The sequence below is a fragment of the Podarcis pityusensis genome (genome assembly GCF_964106645.2).
Source record: "Podarcis pityusensis genome assembly, chromosome: 7".
NCBI classification, from domain to species: domain Eukaryota; kingdom Metazoa; phylum Chordata; class Lepidosauria; order Squamata; family Lacertidae; genus Podarcis; species Podarcis pityusensis.
Genome location: NC_138031.1, coordinates 62,096,663 through 62,119,017, shown reverse-complemented (window position 1 = coordinate 62,119,017; position 22,355 = coordinate 62,096,663). Strand labels below are relative to the sequence as shown.

At 39.5% G+C, this 22,355-nt stretch overlaps 1 protein-coding gene and 1 long non-coding RNA gene across 8 annotated transcripts in view; one reads left to right on the top strand and one right to left on the bottom strand.

Annotated features, from left to right (window-relative positions):
- The window catches only part of NUP153 (nucleoporin 153), a 42,802-nt gene that overhangs the window by 4,980 nt on the left and 15,467 nt on the right, over positions 1-22,355 (top strand). For 3 of the 4 annotated variants that reach the window (XR_013989183.1, XM_081015271.1, XM_081015270.1), the window contains exons 2-15: positions 6,581-6,794; positions 9,713-9,961; positions 10,808-10,947; positions 11,027-11,155; positions 12,452-12,568; positions 12,703-12,738; positions 12,823-12,876; positions 16,330-16,476; positions 18,167-18,219; positions 18,939-19,065; positions 20,067-20,207; positions 21,324-21,416; positions 21,603-21,693; positions 22,045-22,149. Coding sequence is in view for 3 of the 4 variants with exons in the window: in XM_081015271.1 (XP_080871397.1) it covers positions 6,581-6,794; positions 9,713-9,961; positions 10,808-10,947; positions 11,027-11,155; positions 12,452-12,568; positions 12,703-12,738; positions 12,823-12,876; positions 16,330-16,476; positions 18,167-18,219; positions 18,939-19,065; positions 20,067-20,207; positions 21,324-21,416; positions 21,603-21,693; positions 22,045-22,149 (1,696 nt within the window). In the remaining variant the exon portion in view is untranslated. The remainder of the gene's footprint in view (positions 1-6,580; positions 6,795-9,712; positions 9,962-10,807; positions 10,948-11,026; positions 11,156-12,451; positions 12,569-12,702; positions 12,739-12,822; positions 12,877-16,329; positions 16,477-18,166; positions 18,220-18,938; positions 19,066-20,066; positions 20,208-21,323; positions 21,417-21,602; positions 21,694-22,044; positions 22,150-22,355) is intronic. The other variant, XM_081015272.1, reaches the window with a different exon arrangement.
- Positions 8,137-14,983, bottom strand: LOC308482306. 4 transcript variants are annotated; one of them, XR_013989188.1, is made up of 4 exons: positions 14,897-14,983; positions 12,678-12,823; positions 11,462-11,580; positions 8,137-8,391 (listed from the first exon to the last, which is right to left on the bottom strand). It is a non-coding gene; the product is annotated as an uncharacterized lncRNA (long non-coding RNA). The 4 variants fall into 4 exon arrangements; XR_013989189.1 differs by having other exon boundaries at positions 11,538-11,580; XR_013989190.1 differs by lacking the exon at positions 8,137-8,391 and adding an exon at positions 11,037-11,175 and having other exon boundaries at positions 11,538-11,580.

The following is a 22,355-nucleotide window of genomic DNA, read 5'->3' as shown; positions in this document are numbered from 1 at the left end:
TGCTAAGATTAGTGAGAACAAATTGAGATTAAATTGAGAAAGTATATCAAAAATAGTTTCTAACTTTTTCCCCCCTTTGGTCTCTTAAGAGAGAAAGGTACAGAGAGACCTGTTATGGTACAGAAGGAGCTATGGAAATCAGAGAAGAAGGAAGTGCAGGCAGTCATACCTGAGGGATGTGGAAAAGGGGATAGCAGAGAGATGGCGGTGTGGAGACCTATGGAGTGTAGGAAAAATGATTAGCAGAGGCATGGGCATATAGAAGGACATATGGAATGGGAAAACAAAAGAAGATGCAAGATAGAGGTTCAAAGAAGATATTGCTATGTGGTGAAGGTACAAAAAGGGGTAGTATGAAGGTGTAAAGAGGTCTGTAAAGAGTAGAGAATGAATAGTAAGCAACAAAAATGGAGCTGTAGAGATACCTTTGCGTAGGGAAAGAGAAAAAGAATGGGTATCTGAGATGTGTACAGAGAAGAAGCAGCCATCCATTGGTCTAGAGTAGAGGAAGAGAAGGTAACTAGGGTCACCATTAGCTCTGCTGAAGGAATGAGGCCTGCTTTCCATTTCCCGACTGAAGCCGCCTGCAAGAATGGCTGTTACCAGGTAGCAGCTGAGGGAGAGGAAGATTTAAAGTTGCTTGTGTATTTGTTTTTTAAGATGTTTCTTGATACCATGCATACAAACATATGTCTGAAGTGTATGCCTAAGCAGAGTGGAGAAGCCTAGGAAGTACTGAGTGTTGCTCATATAATAACTTCTGATATGGCAAAGGTGTGCCTAAAGTTGTTCTAAGAAGGCCACACAAAAAACTGCAAAAAAATTATTCTGGTTGTGTTTAAGCTTTGGTTTAAGGGTGTATGCTTGAATGGATTTAGGTTTAATCCTAATCATTTTTGTGAGCAAATCCCCTTGAATTATTGGAATTTGAGCAAACATGTTTAGGCCAAATTGTCAGAGTAGCATTCTTTTGGAAACATTTTGTTTGCTCTTTCTGCTATGCTCTCGATTTCTGAAAGTTGTGTCAGTGCTTTATGTTAAACTCTGAATCATTTCAAAGACGGTGAATTGATTCTGAAAAACTTGGAATATGCCACAGTGAATGCGCATTTTAAAGGTAGTATGTCATAAGGGCTACATTGCCACAGCATAATTTGTTCAGGCCCCTGTGGACTCTGCTTCATTTGATTTCAAAAGAAGTTTGAATGGTGATAGTCATATGTTAGATACCCCAGTCAGCAGTAGGGGACATTTTGAATGGCTACTGCTTATAGAAAGGGTGGGGAACCTCTCCCTATGTCAAAGGCTTCACCCACTCATGGGAAATATATCTGTGATGCACACCGGGCATTGACATAGCCAGAACTGGTGGTGAGCAGGGCTGATACCAAAAAGGGCCAGGGCCAGAATTAACAGTAGGTCACCTGTTTTCTTTCTACCACCCCTCTCTCTGGCACTGTCTCTCTCTCACACCTCTTCCCCCATCCCCATTACTTCCCCGCTGAAAAGCCCTTCGTCCTGCAATGAAACATAAGATAGAGAAAAGCCCCAGTCATGTACGGTAAATAGTACCTTTTTTGTTAGCTTGATTGCTGGAAGGAGGGACAGCTGTGGGCCAGATCCCAAGGTGCGAAAAGTCATACGAACATTCTTGAAGAACTGTAATAGTTCCTATGTTTTGCAACTCTCTTCCATTGCATATCAGACAGGTGCCTTTTCTATTGCCTTTTTGGCATCTGCTAAAGATGTCCCTCTTTCAACAAACCCCTAAAATCTGTATCCAGGTTGGTACCTGTTTTGGATTGGAACTGGTCTTTTGTATTTGCTGTCATTTTAAACTCTCTCATATTTCTAATACTTTTTAAAAAAAACACCTATGTGCAGTTGTTTTAAGTTTTTATTTATGTACTGTTTTATATATATTGTTGTAAATTGCTTCAGGATGCCTCAAAGGAAGTGACTCATAAATGAAATAAAAGAAATAGGACTATTGTTTATTTACTAGAAAATAAATACTAGTCTATTTAACAACACTTAGGAGCATTCTTAAATATAATCATTTTACTAATGCACAAATAATTGAGAGTTTGAAAATAATAGTTTTGATTCAAAATAAAAGTATTTGTGTTTAAAATGCTTTTTATGTTATGCTTTCATGGTGGGAGAATCCTCCTGCAGGTCACTTTGGTGTCAAAATATTATGTGGTGAGATGACAATATGTGTTAGTACCGCTGAAGCTGTCAGTGATCTAGATAAAACTTACCCCCAAGAAGGATTCAGACTTTGAATCCCAGGGTTGTAGTCATTGGTAGTTCAGTTTGGAGTAGATCCATTGAAATTAATGGTCCTGACCAACTTATTTCTATTCATTTCAGTGCGTCTACTCTGAGTCTGGTGGAGTTTGATACAACACCTAAACATGGCAGTTACCATGAAAATGTAATCTTACTGATATTATCAAAAATGTGTACTAAATTATAATGTGTGCCACACTCAAGCATTATTTATTTATCTATGGTTTGCTTCGCATGATACATCCCAAACTAAATAACAATAAAAATATCAACAATAAAAACAAGCAACAACAACTTCAGATCCAATTTGGATGTGGAACGTTTTAATAATGTTCTATTATACTTAGTAATAAGCTCTTTTCTGAAACAGATAACCTTGCATTCTGTATATTTGAGAATTTATCTTTTGGAAGTATCTGCGGTGTGTTAGTTTCCCTGAAGAAAAGCAAGAATGGAAGTTTTTGTCTGGATCTTGCAAATATTTCTGCACCAAAATAGCATGCTCTCATATCAGTTTTTCTACAGTGGTTGGCCTGTAAATTGTAGGTGTATGAGGAGTCTACTAATAACTCTTAGTGACCATAACAAATTACACATCCCAGGATCCTTTGGGAGAAACCATGATTCTTAAAGTGTTTTAAATGTATGATATGGATCTGATCATTGATGAAAGAATAGTTGGCCCCCATTGTGCAATGTTACCCTAAAAATGAGCACCCTCCTCCTGTTTTGGGCAGTGATTATTACTGGTAGCTATCTTTAACCCTAGTTTCTGTTAACTGAGTCCCCCTTATTCTGTACTCATCATAGATAGTATATAGGCATTTCTGCTATCATTTTTTAAAAAATAAAACTCAAAATTGATAACCCCTGAGTTGGATACTAATGCATGGGGAGTGACCCTTCTTAGCACTGGGCTCTCCTATGCACCCAAGCCCAGCACAAAGCAATATCACCACTCTCCCTTCACATTGCCTGATGTGAAGGGAGAGTGATCCTGCTTTAGCGTTAAATCCTCACTTTGTGCAGTGCTTCATAGGCTCCCAGGAACCAGTTGGTTGTCTGGTTCTTTGGAAGCTGCACAAAGCAGAGATTGAACAAGTCCTAACCTTCCAGTCAAGTCCCAACCACAATGCCCTCAAGGGCCAAACGAGGAAGCCTGGTAGGGCAAGATTGGCATGTGAGCCAGGCATTCCCCACCTCTGCTATATGCAACAAAGGGAGGTTGTTCTCAAAGTACCATCTCAATAGGATAACAATTATTAGAAGAGCTAATAGTTACATGTCAGTTATTGATCCAATGGACTACATTTTTTTAAAGTCTGTCCCCTAAGAATGTGTCTAAAGATATAGTGGATCTGAACTAAAACATTCTCAATTTGACCGTCTGATGATGATGGTTTTTAAAGCCATGCTTGCCTTGAAGAGGAGTCACTATTCTTTACTACTCAGTAATGAGATGCCTTGAGGCTTAGAACACTACTGCTTGCTTTCCTCTCTGTGATCATGACCTTGAATACATTTTAGTTGTCCCTTTCTGAAGTTTAAATGAATTTATTACTCACGAACACATTAACAGCAGGTTGTTCTGAAATGAATATTGTAATCCATGACTAGCCTGGAAGTGTAGTAAAAGCTGCCTTATATAGGAGGTAAAAACAGAGATGGTAATTTTAAAAGTATCTGTAATAGGTTAGCCCTGATAAAAAGCATAGCTTTATCTGTCTTAATTTTTAAGCTTTTAAAATTCGTAACACTCTGACTATATGTAGTTTAGATGGTCAAAAATCATTATTGTTGCACATAATTTTATAATCTGTTTTATAATTTTTTTATCTGTAATTTGTGTCAATCTCAAATTTGTCTTTAAACATAGGTGTTCTAATTTGCTGTTTTCCACACTTTGCTAACCAATTGGCAACTAAACTTGGCACTCTTAACATAAAGGGTCAAGTAACTGAAAAAGCTGTATTCCATTTAGGCCTAATGCATTTAAATATGGAAAATAGAAATCAGGATTTACCATAAAACTAGCCCAGTCAGAAGGCCACAAACTGCAGTACTTGATTGAGGTTCAGACTCATAACAGTAAAAAAAAAAAAGTATTATAAAGAATACACTGTTCTCCAGTGATACTGATCAGGCTTAATGCCTCCGACAAAGCCAAGTGGTAGAAATGTGGAAAACCTGAACAACTGTGACCTACATTGGAATTGCAAAGTTGCCAATAAACTATGGGCAGAAGTCAGACAGTGAATCAACTTTACTCACAGACTTGTGAGTTACCTTTTGGTCTTTTAATGATTGGGCAAATGATAAATTACAAATTTTAATAGATTCCTGTTCAGCCTGAAGGCTCCCAGAAGGGCTTACACAATTTAAAAACAAACAAACCCCAATACACCACAACTGCTAAAAGTTAGTAGAACAGAAACATCATAAAAATTGAGTTACACTGACACACACGTCTTAATTCTGTCAGTTGGATTGTGGACATGTGCTCTACAGGGAGCTGTTTTTAAAAACTCTTCAGAAACTTCTGCTTTTCCAGAATGCAGCAACTAAAAGTTTGACCAGAGCCAGTTTTTGGAGGAATGCATGTGATAGCCCCCTTGCCTTTTGCAACAATTCACTGACTTCAGGCCCATTTCAAAGTGTTGACTAGCTTTTAAAGTCCTGTACAGTTAATACTTAAAGAACTGTATCCTCTCATATGAGCCTGCCCACTCATTGTTTGAAGTTACAAGTGTTAGCATCCACACTTTACTATTACATCTGTGATATTTTATATGTAATGATTCAGATATGCCATAACACATGTGTTCTGATAATTTGAAGTTCTTACTCCTAGATGGTGCCAACGACTGTTATGGAGCCTATCCATTTGTGGGGGTGTCAGTTTGTGTGGAACAATATACTTCGGGTTTCAAGTCTGTTGTGTTATATAATTATTCCTTCACTGAAGGTAGAACAGAAATTGTTTGCAATTACCTTGTTTCCTTTGGCTCAGTGGTTTTTAATCCTTGGATTATTGCTGAATGTATGCTACTCTTAATATCCCGACTATTTACATTGAATTAGATTGGATTGCGGGGGGGGGGGTGGTGTAATGCCTTTTAAGTAAAATTTCTGTGCTTCAAAAGTGTATGTTAAAGGTAATTGTGTTCATTTCAGGAAACAAACTAAAAGTCAAGTGTGTGGATTATTTTCTCAAAGTGAAAGAGATGAGTCCTTCATAGGTTGAACAATCTTGCAGTTCTGAATAATTTTGGGGAGCGAAATCTTGCTTTTGTTTTCCCTGTATGTCTTGCCATCACTTAGGAGCTGGGTTCTCTTGTTCACTTCAAAAGGATTCATTAGCAAGGCTCTACAACAAGGGTCAGCAACCTTATTCAGCCATGGGCCAGTCCACCGTCCCTCAGACCATGTGGTGGGCTGGACTATTTTTTTGGGGGGGGGGATGAACGAATTCCTGTGCCCCACAAAGAACCCAGAAATGCATTTGAAATAAAAACACACATTCTATTCATGTAAAAACACCAGGCAGGCTTCACAAATAACTCAGAGATGCATTTCAAATAAAAGAACACATTCTACTCATGTAAAAACACGCTGATTCTCAGACCGTCCGCGGGCCGGATTGAGAAGGTGATTGGGCCGTATCCGGCCCACGGGCCTTAGGTTGCCTACCCCTGCTCTACAAATTGAGCCTGGCCTTGGGACCAACCAAAAACATGTAGTTTCCAGGGCCTTTCTCCTCCCCTAAAGTGTAGAAATATAATTTCTGACCTCATGGCATGCCTTTGAGACTGAACTTTTATTTTGGCACTGTGTTACTGATGCACTCAAAGCACTTTGGCGGCAGGGCACCAAAATGAACAAATCGAAAAGGGGTTGTCCCTTTCATTGCACTGTGTTTTGAACACTCTGGGAAAGATGCCTGTTGCCGGTTCCACCACCAAGCTTGGGTGGAAGATGGGGATTGGTCATGTGCATCATAGAGTAGCAGAACTGAGGTGACGGCTGCACATTGGGGATGTTTCTGTGCTAGATGACTACACTGAGGAATCATGGGTTAAAGCGTAAATTGTAGAATGCAAGCACCTGTTTGGAACATGAATATAATTGGAACAGAAGTTATAACAGATTTGCTATTTCAGGCAGCTTCATAGCATTGTAAACAACTACCAACAGCCTGTTGGTAGGTTCTAGTAATAACTTTGTCAACTGGGCCTTTGTTATTCTAGATATAATTTAAAAAACATTATTTCTTTCTTAAAAATAGGGAATTGTAAATATCGTTAAGGAATCTGTGAAGAGTATTGTTCCAGCTTGGCTTCAGAGATATTTCAGGCAAAGCGAAGAGGAATCCCCAAGTGAACAAAGGAGCTTAGAGGAGAATATAAACTATCATCCTGCCTTTGAAGATGATGATGCTGACAATACCCTTGAGATTGATGGACGAATTACTCCCGAGCCAACAAGAATTACTTTAGATGGTAGGCTAAATATCTTCTCCAACCTCACAGCTAGTGTCTAACAATTTGTTCTAGAGATCTATTTACAAATATCAAAACATTTTAATGGTTTTCTTAACTGCAAACTGAGGGATGCTATTTTATATACGTCAAATATTCTGTTAAAAGAGAGTAATTACAGACCCCTTGATATTCTGGTGCAAGGGTAGGGAACCTCAACCTACTGGCCAACCTTAGCTTGCCAGGGGTTTAAATTTTCTTCCAAAAGGCCATTTTTAAAACCACACCCATCTCCTAATCTGATGGGCAGATGACGTCAGCAGATGAGCAGGAGACGGGTTTTAGTTTTGCAAGTTCCTGTTCCCTATGAGGAACAACGCATGCATGGTCGATATTTGCAGAAAGCAGGATATAATTCCGTCCCCATCAGCTGATGAGCAGGTATTTCAGTCCTGCCAGGTTAAATCCAACTCTGTAATTACTCATCCTCCACAGGCCATCTTTGACAGGTGGTTGAGACCTGATGTCAATATAAGATCAGAAATAATGGCATTCCCAAGGGTAGGTATAAGGAAAGTTTTCTTGTACGCAACCGCGGCCGCGAGGGTGCTTATTGCGACATATTGGAAAAAGGACAAACTCCCTACAAGAGCTGAATGGTTACTCAAATTGGCAGAATATGCAGAATTACCATCTCTTTCGGAAAGAATCAGAGACAAGCCCAGACAGGAGTTCATTGTAGAATGGGATAATTTCAATAATTATTTGAAAAGCAGCTGTAACTTAAGCATGGTTACATCCTTTGAATTATTTCTGTAAATAGTACATATGAAGGAAAACAATATCGAAATAGAAAAGAGAATTTTCACAAAACAATAATGATAAACTAAAGCAAGATGCTTAATATAAAGGAAAATACGGAGAGGATGGGAAGTCATAGGTTCGTGTAGAAAATACATGGTTGAAATTGTATGTATGGTTTGTGTACATTGTTATCTTTATTGGACTGATCGAAATAAAGATGACTATGTGTTGTATATATATGGAAAACGAATAATAAAGCATTTTAAAAAGTTTTTTTAAAAGATCATAAATAATGGGAGAAATAAAAGTCTTCTTCACCCTCCCCTGCCAAAAATCTTGCCCACCCTGCTCTGGTGTGTGTTACTTCAGCATTATTGTGAAATGTTGGACACAGTGTTTCGGCCGACACCATTTTACCTACTAGCATTACCATGCACTGTTTTTTGAGACCAACATTCTAAGCATTGCACTAGTACTCAATTATAATTCTGGGGTTTTTTTTAGTATACAATTAGTATACATAGTATACATTTAGTATACATTAGGTATACATTTTTTTAGTATACCTAGTATGGCAAGAGATGAACAAACACGATCCCTGTCTTGTGTGTTAAATTCAGTCCAATATATATGATCCTGCTGTGTGATAAGGAAATGTGTATCTCTGATTGCTTTACCACTCCCCCCCCCCAAAAGTTGATGTAGATGTTCAGTAACTTCTGCACAGTAGGGTCTTGGCATCCAAACCTGAGCTGAGAGATTTTAAAGTGCTATTCTTTCATGTTCTCATCCATTCTCCTAGTCTGAAATGTTGCTGTGGAATAAAAATTTAATCGCCAACAATTAAGTGATAAGCTTACCATTGATCTTTACTAATATATATTTTTTTCCAAATGGAACCAAAGCTTTGAACTGGTAACTCTTTGCATTGGATGGGTAGCCTCTTTTTTATATTATTATAATTTTATTTATTTATTTCAATTTATATACCACCCTTTATCAAAAGATTCCAGGGTGTTTAAAAACACATTGCAGAACATCAATAATAAAAACCTCATTAAAAACATTGACAGACAGCCTAATATCCTTCCATTAGGATTATTGGAAAGAGAAAATGTTAGTCATGCAGTTCCCTTTCCCAGAGATAGGTGAGTAATGCAGTTTATATTCTAGAGAGCTGATACAATTGAACTTGTAGCAAAATATTTTTATAATTATTTACACATGGATAGACAAACAATTGTTTTGTAGCTTTCAAATTACTCAGGGTGGTATTCCTTGCATTTTAGATTTAACTTGTCATGTTAAAATATTCTGTTGTTATTATTAGGAATCTATTTAAGCACTAGAGCAGGGGTCTGCAACCCGCGGCTCTGGAGCCGCATGTGGCTCTTTTACACCTTTGCCGCGGCTCCGGGGCGGATACTAGCGAGGGGAGGAGGCGCATTGTGCGCTGTACTGGCTGTGACGTCGCATGGGGGCGGTGCGTGCGTTAGTCAAGCACCGTCCCGTCACCTTCCCGCCCGCCCGCTACATTGTAAGGGGCATGTACGCTGGTCACTGCATTGAAAGGGGGCATGTACGCTGGTCACTGTTTTGAAGGGGAGTGAAGAACACACACACACACACACACACACAAAAAAAGGTAACTTGTTAATTTAACGTTTATTTCTATGAGGAGGAGTAATTCTGAGGGGTCAAACAAAGAAATAATAAAAAAGTGACAAAAAAGTTATTTTTATAATGACGAGTTTTGCGGCTCCCAGTTTTTTTTTCTTTGGAAACGGGTCCAAGTGGCTCTTTTTGTCTTAAAGGTTGCAGACCCCTGCACTAGAGTATAGATTGGCATACCCAGGATCATCTTTTTAACATCGCAACTAATGTTTCACTGTCAGTGCTATCATTTATATTGTGTTGTAGTAATGTAGTACTTGGAAGAAATGTAGTAGCTATTCTCAGATGGATAGATGAAACCATACATGTATGTGGCACAGGTTAAATTTAGCTTATCGTCTATTTTTTACACTTGAAGCTTAGCAATAGAACTAGTGTTGACAGTAAATAGCTTTTGACTGTTCCGTATGCATACCTGCAACTTAAGATAATTCTGATTGTGCTGCTTTGTTCCTCTTTAGAGCCCTCGACAAGTAGATCTGGTTTAAGCTTCACAGATATTTTAACAAGACCCTCTCTCCACCGGAGTCATCTTAATTTCAACATCTTGGATTCCCCACCTCCACTTTGTCAACCCTCCACATCATCTGCATTTCCAATTAGTAATTCTGGACTTTCACTTGGGAAAGAAATGAAAGATTCTACCTCTCAGCATGATGATGACAACATCTCAACTACAAGTGGCTTTTCTTCGAGGGCGTCTGATAAAGGTAGCAAAGTTCACCAGAATCATTAGGATCTTTTTGTATGATTATTCCATAACGTGACTAGGTTTTGTTATACTGACATCACTTTAGAAGAGATGGTGCACAAATGGCAGATATTAACTGTACATTTTAAGACTCTGATGTTATTAATGCAGTGTTATTTTGGGGGAGTGGGGAGAGGCAGCAGAGTATGAGGGAAGGAAGTTATCCCATGGTCCTTCGATGCAGAGAGCCAAATTAGGCGTGTTAATATATCTATGCTATTTTTCACCCAAAGGACCCCAAGGCAGTTTGCAAACAACATGAAACACAATTAAGAACAGGAACAGATGAGAGCAGCGACTAATAAAACATAGTAGTATATTTTTAAAAGAACACAGTAACAACAGGAGTCAGCCATCACAAACTAGTCTTGGAGAAAGAAATTAGGCACTTTTAAAAGCCCATTGGAATGGTATACACCATTAAGGGCCAGTGTTGTTGTTTTTGCCAGGGTGTGTGTGGAAACCTACTAGATCAGAACTATTAAGACCTATGTATCATGAATTCCCACTTGTTAAATTATATATGTTTTCCTTTTGGGAAAGGAAGAGGGGAGAAAACCTCCATAGATCTCAGTTTCTTCCTCCTTTCACTCAATTCCTCACTTCTTTCCCTCCATCCCTCCCTTCTTTCCATGAGCTAGATAAAGAAAAGTAGTGTATTTTCTTTCAAAGAATTTCTGGACTGCAAAATGGGAAATGTAGGGGGACAAAACTTTAATATTGTGGTTATCGTAGTATCAATGATCACTATTTTATAATATAAAAAGAGCATTGATGCAGTTATGTACACATGTTGTCTTTTTAGATATAACAGTTTCAAAAGTTGCTTCAGTACCACCTCTTTGGTCCTCGGAGAGTGAAAGACTTGTCTCCCTTTCTCAGCATTCAGCCACCAGCTCTAAAAAGCCTGGCTTTAATCTGTCTGCTTTTGGAGCCCTTTCCCCTGTAAGTACTGCACAACGTTTCTTTAACTATGTTACTTCCGTATCCATTTTGCTAATTAGATATCAATATGTGTTTGCAGTCACTTGGTAATGCATCAGCTTTTAAGACAAGCCAGCTTGGGAATTCTCCATTTTATCCTGGAAAAACCATGTATGGTGGTGCAGCTGCAGCAGCAAGGCAGTCTAAAGCACGGATTACTCCTTATCAGGTAACAGAAATGCTGGTGATCTATGGAGGATGTGAAAGAAGAAGCTACTTATATTAATAATTCTGATATAGCTTTTCACGTTGTACTTTCCATAGTATATGCATACAAGTATTTCATTCTTTTGGTAACAATAACTTTAGTGATGCAGCTCTGGAATACAAACGAATCTCAGCCTGTTCTGGTTCATACGTAATGTTAAATTATGGCTACTTAAAAAACAGAAATGAGTACTGTCTCCTTGTGGCTGTGCTGGGGGAGAGGAGTGGGGAACTGTCAAGCCAGAAACTCTATGTTGTCACCACCCACCTTTCCACTGGCAGAAATTCACTCTTTAGAGGGTCCACCTGGTGGGCAGGGCAATCTCCTTGCCAGTTCAACTTACCACCAGCCTCACTGCAGGTCACTCTTGCAGGCAGCTCTGGGTACTGTAAAAGAGAAAAGGCGGGAATGCCATTTTGGAAGGGATCATGGCTTAAAATAACTATTCAGTTTCTAAACAAGTCATTGTTAAACCATGGTCTTCGAAGCTGCCTTGTGTACCTAAGTCACTTGTTTTCATCATATGTGAAATGATTTTGCGCAACGAAACAAAAACTCTAGCAATGACCTTCCTTGTAGCCAAGCAGGAGGAAAAGAGTGAAGGATGGAGTTTGTGAGCCTGAAACTTTGCTCATTCTAGCTTATGCACATAATCTTAAACTGGGTTTAGTGCAGGCTTCCTCAACTTCAGCCCTCCAGATGTTTTTGGCCTACAACTCCCATGATCCCTAGCTAGCAAGACCAGTGGTCAGGGATGATGGGAATTGTAGTCTCAAAACATCTGGAGAGCCGAGGTTGAGGAAGCCTGGTTTAGTGTTACATGTGAACCAGAGCAGTGGTAAAATGTGGCTTAGCATGACTTGCAAATGTCCAAACAGGTTAGTTGCTGAATTTGGATGTGACAATAAAGCACTACAAGAACGTGTCATGGTGAAACTTGAGTTTGCAGTGTGTGAGGGCATAACAACTATAATTTAAGTTGTAAACTCTTTGTGGGCAGGGACCTGTCATCTGTTCCCTCTGAAACACCTGAAGTCCACGTTCACTGATAATGTATATATGATGGATATTAATATGTATGAGGTCTACAGAAAATACTCTCATTAGGCTACCTGGGCCACGTTGAGTATATTTGAGTCCTTTCTCTCCAAATCCCTTCTAGACCTTTGGAGATCAACATGATAACTGACTGTAATAGTGTGTAGACCCAAAGCTTCAAATCACACAATGTAACATCCATAATCTTGTTTTTTTAAGACACCAGTAAGAAGGCAGATGAAAGCCAAGCAAGTGAATGCACAATCTTATGGAGTGACAAGTTCTACTGCACGGCGCATCCTGCAGTCTCTGGAGAAGATGTCAAGCCCAATAGCGGTAAATTTCTCTCTTTGAAATGTTATTTATTCAGTACATAACATGAAGCTTTCTAATCCTGTATTGCATTAGGCAAACTCTTGCTTTGAATACATATGGCTTAACTTACTTCAGTGCTGTTGTTTTTCCAACAGGATGCTAAAAGAATCCCATCTTCTTCATTTTCATCTGTAAGTTAGTCTTCAAACTTTTTTAATGCATGGAGTTGTTGTTGTTTTAATCACGCTTGTTAATTTGGGTGTTTTGTTTTCCAGCCTGCAGAAAGAAGTATGCAGAATATCACTGACTTCCATTCACCAAGGAAAAGGGTAAGTTAACTTTCATGTCTTAGTTGCTTCTAAGTGGTGTAGAACTGTTTTATATTTTATGTTTGATATGCAGCAGACATGAAATTGCCTATGGATTCCACTATAGATAGCTGCTGGTATTTGCCTACTTATGTTTTTTACTTGGTTTTGAAAATTGGAACCTAGAGCAAATGTTAGTGGAATGCTAAATTAAGCTTTTATAAAACCAGTGTTGTAGTCGATGAATAAATTCATAACTTGCACTGCATCTGTATCTTCTGTCTTGAATATACCTATCAGATGTGTTTCTGTCATCCAGACTAAAATGTGCAACAAGGAGAAAACAAGAGGCTTATGTTTACATGCTAGAGGTGCCGTATGTAAGGTTAAAGTTAGCGGAATAAGGCAAAACTTTCACATGGTTTGCTAGATCTTCTGTCCTCAATGAGGGTTGTTGAAGATATCATTGTGGGGGGGAAACCATTTTGGAGCCCGTACTCTAAGTGTAACAGACTTTAGGAAACGGTATCTCTTTGTGAATAGTGGGTAGAACCTAATGAAGTCAGTTTTTTTAAAAAATCATTTATTTGCAGGATTGGCCAGGTATAAGCAAGCACTATTTCAGCTTAAATTTGCAGGTTGTTGACTCACACTTGTGCAGAAAACATGGAACACTAGCTAACAGGCAACAGAAACTAGAGATGTCAGAAAGAAAACTCTGTACCCAGCTGTCATTAAGTGAAAAAAAGAGGAATTGTCTATTCATACTGTAGTAAATGGTTGGCAGCAGTAATTCTTGGCTAAGAAAGGTTTGCTGGTGATTTGCCACTGGAGTGAGTGGGCTGTCAACAGTCCACTTAATTTCTTGAGTAAAACAGTTACAGATGTCTGTACAGTTGGTATTCTAAAGACCTGTGTCTTCAATCTGGAACTTATCTACATTAATCAGATAATTATAACTTATTTTTAATGCCTTGAATTGTTCAAACAGTGATACTGAGTTTTTATGGTGAACATCATTTGGAAGTTGCACATTACTTTCAGGGCCTACTTCCATCAAAATAGCCTTGCCAAATTCAATTTTTTTGTCACTATTTCTGAATAAATAATATTTAGATGCAAACCAGTTTTACTGTAGAGGGCAGGGGGAGAGATCATTACTACTTGTAAAGATAAGCAAAAAAATTGGACCTGTTTTGCCATTTTCTGAATACAACACTACAATGTTGGATTAATACTAGATAGTAGTCATTTGTCTAGTTCAAAGGTTCTCAAACTTTTTTTCACTGGGCTACACTTTCAGAATATAAATTTTCTCAAGCCATACTGAATATATATATATATATATATATATATATGAAATACATTGGAAAATACAACAAGGATTGTCCTCAGTATCACTTTATGTTCTTGCTCTCATCTTGAAAAGAAATCTATCCATATTCTGCAAAGTAAAAAAATACATTTTGATACTATCCTATACTACACTGAAATGTTTAAGTGTTTCTTTGATTGTCCTTGAATCTTCCCTCCATGCTTGCCGTCCTCTCCTGCCCCACCAGTGTGGTGTGCCACACCCTTTAAGAATCACAGGCTTGGTTTATAAATATAATGGTGATGGGATGTGCTAGAAAAATCACAAAAGGGTCCTGGATTTTCCTTCCTCCTGAGCCGTCAGCTTCTCAGGAGGGTTGGGGGGACCTTGCAAAACAGTGTTGGAAATGCCGCTGACATTAGCAGAGGGGGAAGTGGCACTGGAGGGAATTTTCCCCTTCCATTAGTAGAACAGCGGGTCCAAGGCACTTCAATCTATGAAAAGGGACCTTTGCATCCAGCCTGGTGTCTGCATACAACTCCCTTTCACACCTGTTCACGTGGAAAGTCCATAGAATTGCAAAAGTTGACCATGATGATGTTAGTTTATCAGCACCTGATATCAAATTCCCCTATAGACCTAACCTAATTGGTGCACATGACCCACTCCTTGCACCAATCAAAATGTGCAGAAGAGATATTAGTAGAATGCTAGGATTTTAAAAACCTCCTTAAAATGTTGTCTAAAACCAGTACATCTGAAAGCAGAGTGTTGGACTTGTGATGACATCCATCTCCTGTAGAAAAGGAACTTACTTACCTTTGAAAAGATAGTTCCGCCCACTCGCTCCCAACAGACAGGGCTATGCAAATCAGATGTTTAACTGCCATCCTGTGTAGAAGAGAGCTTTCTCCAGTCGGACACAGCAAGCAGGGAATAACTCCAGAGATGCTTGAACGCTCCTGGATAATATAATGGTACCTCGGGTTACATACGCTTCAGGTTACAGACTCCGCTAATCCAGAAATAGTACCTCGGGTTAAGAACTTTGCTTCAGGATGAGAACAGAAATCGTGCTGCGGCAGCAGCAGGAGGCCCCATTAGCTAAAGTGGTGCTTCAGGTTAAGAACGGACCTCCAGAAAGGATTAAGTATGTAACCAGAGGTACCACTGTAAAGGGACAGCAGCCATTGACAACAGAGACGCAAGATCAAACATGGGTATCCTCACACCCAATTAGGACTGACTGAGACCCTTACAGCAGGGTTTTTCAAAAGTGGGTCCCCAGCTGTTGTTGGAAAACGGCTCCCTTCATCCCCAGTGGGGACCCAAGTTTGAGAAACCCTGCCTTACAGCCTGAGGCCACCCCCGCAACTCCCTCTAGCAGTAAGAAACACTTCTCCAGGGTGGGGAGGAAACCCTTCATGCAGATTAGGAACTTAACACAAGAAGTGCAGTATTCTCTTTTCCTACAGTAAAAATACATTCACTGTATTAAAAGCTGTATCCGTTACACGGTGATGGACCAGAGACACCATCTGCTCCCGGGCATAGAAGTAGACACTTTGTAAAACAGGAATTCAGGTATTGATCCCTTTCACCAGTATGGCTTTGAAGACTTCCTTTCCCACAGTTTTAGGGTGAAAGGGATACACAAAGGCAGGGTTTTACTTAGTAAAAATAAAATAAAAATAGAGGAGCTGGTACTCGTGTGTTGATAACAGTGCCATGAGTGTCAGCATAACATAGCTGACATTACAGCAAAAAAGAAAAGAAGGTGCCGACACTTTACTAGTGAGTACTGTCACAAAAAAGCCATGCATGTAGCTTATCTCTGCAAAAGAAAATTCTGGAACTCTTTTAATTTCCTTGCTAGACATCTCAGTTCAGGTCTGACAGTTAACCTCTTGATGGCAAGGTTTGTGGAAATTACCTAGCAGCTCCCCAACTAAATGGGAACATTTCATGAGTCTTAGGTAACCACAATTTGTTTTTAAATAAAATTGGTAATAAGGGATGCATTTGTATTTGTTCAAGACCATTGAAACATGTGCATAACCACCTTTCATGTACAGACATGGGGGGTGTACATACATACATAGCATTACCCAGCTTTATTCAGATTGGTTTTGATTAATTCAACACTGTTTCATTTAAAGGCTGAATCCCATTATCCTCCAGTCCAGAAGCTTGTGACTCCGAAGACCGTTCCACTGTCAATGAGTCGTTCACAATATTTTAAACCATCTCTACCATCTGCTACTGAATCAGGCAAGATTCGACAGAGAATAGAGATGAACCATAAGGTATGTATACTACAAAGCCGCTGACTGTACACCATCTTTAACCACAAGCTCCCTCTTCCCCAATACCATCACACCCTGATCTGATTGGGCAACCCAGTGGCTGCTTTACAGTTTAAATGCTCACACACTTCCTTATGACAGTATTAGTCTGATAACTAGGATTCCAGTGGATCCCTTTAAAAGTTGCAGCCGGATAAAACGTTAATAATTGATTTCACAATTAATCTAGTTCAACATGGGGGGGGGGGGATGGGACATTTTATTGGTATCTCATTCCAAACACACAGTCTAACACAGAAGCTTCTAGGGCACAATGTTATCTTCAAATTCCTCATTGGGCTATCAGGAAGCCCTAGAGGAAAAAGTGGGAGAGATGAATAGGTGAAATACTATGCTCAAAACTAAATAATCACAGTAGTCCAAAGAACCCCAGTAGCCTGTTGTTGATGTTGTTATAATACTTTACTTTACTTTACTTACAAACTGGAATCCAGTGTTGCAGCTTTGCACTATGCAAGCAGACTTCTGCATCAAGATAAACTCAACTTGCAGAATTAATGGAGCAGAATTAACCTCCAGGGTATACACAGAAATGTTCAGAATTATTTTATGGAAACTGAAAACGTATAAGCCAGTGCTCTTTAAGTGATATAACTACAAAAAATGAAATTTATGATGCAGAGAAAATGCAGGGTTATTTTGAGAACTTGCTGAGGACAGAAAGGGCTTAGGCACTTTGCAGCTTTACCTTTCCATTTATTTCAGTGTGGTAGATTGGACTCCTGATGGAAATAGGGTTAAATGGTGTTTTTTTTAATTAAAAAAAATGAAAAGGAGGGAGGAGGAAGAACCCTAGAACAAAAGATCCCATAATTGTTGAGAAGTTCATGGTGTATGACATGGGTAAGATTTACTAAAGATGTTGTACAAATATTTCAAGTTGCAAAAACCACATTAGCTCGCTTTTAAGTTGGCAGAAGTTTTTGAAAGGGAAATTCTTTTCACGTTTTCTGGATTTTGTATCTCAGAATGTATCTGAGAAATTAAGTTCATTCTACTATATTGAATCATAGGGACTTAATTTTCCTATTGAAAATAAATGAACACGCTTATTTACTGAGGGTTGTATGTAATGGCAGCTTGGCACTAGTGGAAGCTCTTCTGCTCGTGAAAGGCAGGGGAACCTGCCAGGCCCCCTTACCAATTGCAGCCCATTGCACCATTACCCATACAGTTCTGGAGGGTCTCCCAACCCTGACCAGAAATTTGGGGGAAACAGGGCTGCACTGGGTAGGAGGGAATTGGTGAAAATCAAGTGTCCTACCTTTCCGAAGTGCTTCCACTACTGCAGAGCCGCTATTGGACCTACCCCTATCTCTGTGATCCTGCAGAATGTTTTGTGGAGTAGGTAATTGCTGTAGACAGGCATTGTCACATGAACCTTGCTCACAAGAAATACAGCTTGTGGTGGAAGAGATTTATTTGGATAACTTCAGGCAGCAGGGGGCAGTAAAGGAGTACTTCTGCAAAAAGCCATATAAAGCTTAAGTGTACATGAGAAAGGCATTTGCGTAAACAAGGATCAGTGGCTTCCTGTTACATGCTCCAACGTTTAGTCTCTTTTTTTTTTTAGGAATAGCGAATCAGAAAAAAAGAATTAAAACCTAAAGTATTTTTTTATCCTTTACAGGGAGTACAAGAGAAAAATCTGGCAGCAGAGCAGAAGATAGAATCACCAGAAAGGTATGTGATGTATATCCTAAATCTAAAAGACGTATTATAATTGCTCTTATGGGTTTTTCATTAGTACCCTGTTCATTTGTCCCTTATGCAAAGCAGACAGTTAAATAATAGGCATAATAACAGAGATATGTTTATGTAAAAAGTTTCCAGAGGGGTAGCTGTGTTAGTTTTGTGTTGCAAAAACAGTAAAGAGTCTTGTGGCACCTTGAAGACTACAGTGCTAGTATGGCATGGATTAGAATCCACTTCATTCGCAATACAATTCTTCAAGTTTATATACACACTAGGGCATGGATTTGAAGGCTGTGAGGTCAGAGGAAAAGGAAATGCAAGAAGGGCAGTCAGTGTTTCAAGTGCTGCAAGACTTCTCTGTTTTTACTTAGGAAACAGACGTTCACATTTAACGCTGTGCCCAAACCATGGGTTAATGTGAATGTGCTAGCTGCTGATATCGCATCTGCTTTCTTCCTCCCTGGTCCTTTAAGCTCAGCTCAGCAAGTCAGCTGTAATCCCCCCCCCCCGCCCCCAGTTTTTTGCTTTCATTTTCCCCTCTTGCTAACTTTTGCCACTTTGCCATTTTGGGCAGCGTCACTTATTCCCCCCCCCCCAAAAAAATATAGTGATATATCACTATTATCAGTTTGCATATGCATCCTTTGTTGCTGCTTTGTTTGTAGGACCCCGAAAAGCTATATAACATATATTTGATTCTCTGTCAGCAGTGTCACAAACCCCAGGTTCAGTTCCTCTGCAACCAATGGGCTTCCTCCTTCAGTAGGAGTTGGTGGCGGCAAAATGAGAAGGGAAAGAGGTGTCCACTATGTATCAAAACCTGCACAAGAGGAGGTAAGAATATTTGCTCAACTACACTGTGTGTGTGTGTGTGTGTGTGTGTGTGAGAGAGAGAGAGAGAGAGAGAGAGAGAGAGAGAACGAACAATGCATGCCTGAATGAAATTGAAGTACTCGTTTATGGAGTAGTTTGGAGCTTCAAAGCTGTTTATTCACAGCCTGATTGAATGGACAAACTTAGTATTTTAGTCATTGGATGGAATCCAACATAGGGCAAATGTTCAGCAGCCCAAGGATTTTTCTATGTCCAATGGCACACCTTCTTCCTGTGCACCCCTAAAGCTATTCCACGACTTCTCCCAACCTTCTGGAGCAGATTTGTGGAGGGTGAAGAGGGGTGAAAGTCCTGTTGTACAAGTGGGAATTCTTGCGCTGACAGGACTCACTAGTAGAATACTGTCCATTAGAGTTAGACAGCTTTCCAAGCCTATGCTCTGCTTTATAGCAGAGTATAGGATTTATATGCAGGGTTCATACTCCAATTTAGGAATGGAAGAGGAGAAGAAAGTATTCTAATGATATAGGAGTGCTCTGCAAGGTGGCTGGGTGTGGCTGTGTATAGCGCTAATCAGCACCAAGTTACAGCAGCAGAAAGTTATAGCTCACTAGGTTTTTACAAATAATAATAATTATACTCCACCCATCTAGTTGGGTTTCCCGTGTTTTGAGACATAGGTACAATTCATGGTATATTGCTTTAGCTGTTACTGAGGAAGGCTCTGTTTCTGGGGCAGGTATAGGCACATGGGCTATAAAACAGTCAAATCCTGTATCACCCCAAATTTCATTTATTGTGGTGCTTTTATTTACCCTTGTATGTACTTTTGCTGTGGGGGTTTGTTTTTTTAATTCTTTAGGATTTCATTGATAAGGTCAACAACAGTTTCATTACTTGTTGGGTTGCTTTCATTTTTTCCTGCCGAAATAGGCTGAGTAGAACTAAAATGTAGGTTTCAGTGGAACTTGGAAAATAATTGCATCATTGTTCCATTCTAGGAAATTGATATGCCAGTGCTACCAGAAATATCTTTGCCCATCAGTACGTCATCTTTGCCAAACTTCAGCTTTGGCCTGCTTGCTAGCAGTACTACTGTCTCATCTACGCCTGTCAGTTCTGCACAGTCAGTGGCTAAAAAGGTAATTTGTGCATGAATCAAGGTTTTGCTTGCATACTCTACCTGTTCTCTCCCGCAGATTCACCAAACCCTTTGTCTATTCACCTGACTTTAATTTTCAGCCATGTGCTGTTTGAGAATCCTTTAAAGGACAGCCCCACTCTTCACTGGCCCTTTCTTTGCCCACCCTGAGTGTGTCTGTCTGTCTGGAATGTATCCTTGAACTGTGAGAATGCCTCTTGCCTGGAGGGAGAGAGGGTGCCTCTGACTTCTGCATGGCTAGGATGTAAGAGTTGCATTGGTTGCTTCGCCCACTTTTGTCTCTGGTCCCAGCCCTTCACTGGCATACGATCTGTAAAAAAATTGTCCCAAAGCAGTTTGTGCTTTGGGCTTTGTAGCACCCCTGTGGTAATGGTTCAGGATAAGTGATTGTTGATAGTAACATGGTTGCCATATTGGTGATATCAAGGCAAACGTTTTTTTCTTTTTCTTTTTAAAAAACTGGCTTTTTATGCTTGTGTCAGCTATTCTGAGCTGCTGCATAGCAAGCTCTTTATGGGGGTGGCCTTGTTCAGTGCAACAGTTTGTCAAAAGTTTACGCAGCAGGCTTTATGGAGATAAGGCTTCAGTTCTCTTTGTAGGTTTTTCCCCTTCGGCAGTTACAAGAGCTAAGAAGTTGGGAGCTCAGAAACAGAATGGGTATTGTCAACAACAGCCATGTCCCCAAAATAATCTGAGAAACTGTTGTTTGTTAAGGGTTTCCTACCAGTTCTCGGAAATCTTAGCAAACTGCCGTTCCCAGGATTTATTGGAGAAAGTCATGACCAATAAAGTAGTGTAAGAAAGAGTGCTTTCAGGGTATGCTGTGGATGTGGCCCTACTGCTATAAACATTAGCACAATTGCTGTGTCTTATTATAAACTGCTTTTGAAACTCTCCTCAGTCTTCTAAACATCTTGTCATATGCTGTATAGGCAGAGAAAAGGACAGCTGCCGATTGAGAAACGGAATGGGTTGCTTTGGATCCTTTCCAAAAGTCACCTTCCTAATTTGAGCACATTTGTTTTTGCATTATTAACCAGTGACTTGTAATTCACTTCATTCAAACTATTAAAATGCATTTCTTTTAAATAATTAGGTGCAACCAGCCAGTAATGCTAGCAGTCCTGTGTACAGATTTTCATCTCCAATTGTAAAATCGACAGAAGCAGAAGTGCTGCCATCAGTGTCTGTAAGTAAAAAATGCATAAGTAAAACTTGTGACAGAAGAAAGACAGGAATGATAGAGATAAAAATATGTTTAATACTCACCTTGGAAATTCAATGTTAGGAACCAGAAATCTGCAGTTCACATTTACGAGCCTATGTAAACTAGGCTGTTGTTTTCTTTTGACTTCTAAATTTTATCTCCTGCCAGGCTGGTGCATTCAAATTTAGTGTTCCTGTTGCAAAATCATCTGATCCTTCAGGATCCAAGGATACCCCAGTATTGACTCAGAGTAATGCAGGTAATTAAGTTGGCATTTAATGCAAACATTTTCTCCAGGCGGGGAATTAAGATTGAATTTTGGTTAGGCTTTTAAAACTTTCCATTTTGTGTGACATCAGAAGCAAATGTATTCCCGGCCTCCATTCTGAGTACAATCCAGTTTAAATAGAACCTTATCCAAGCATACGTGTCTGACTTCCAATGAAATATATCATTTAGCTTCTATGGACAGCAAGTCGTTTGTGCTTCATCCAGTAAGCTACCTCATGGAAATTTTTAAGATGGGTTCTGTGTAGACAGGTGTGTGTTTGTGTGTTGGTGCTCATAAGCCATGAACCTTGTAAAACTATTACTTTCTTCACACCTGCAGCGGTCAATAGCATCAGCAGTAAGAGAGATCATGAGTATGATGGTCCCTTTAAGCCTGCAAAAATCCTAAAAGAAGGAAGTGTGCTGGATATTTTAAAGAGTCCTGGTGAGTCGGTTGATGAGGTTTCATTTAGTGTTAAATGATAACTGACAATGAGACCCGTAATCTCAGGGCCTTGGTTTTGAGTCTTGACGTTGCAGAGAGTTGGACTAGATAACCCTCAGGGTCACTTCCAACTCTACAGTTCTATGATTCTATGATTTATATGCCACTTTAAAGAAAACAGTTGTAGGGATGTTGCACTGTAATAA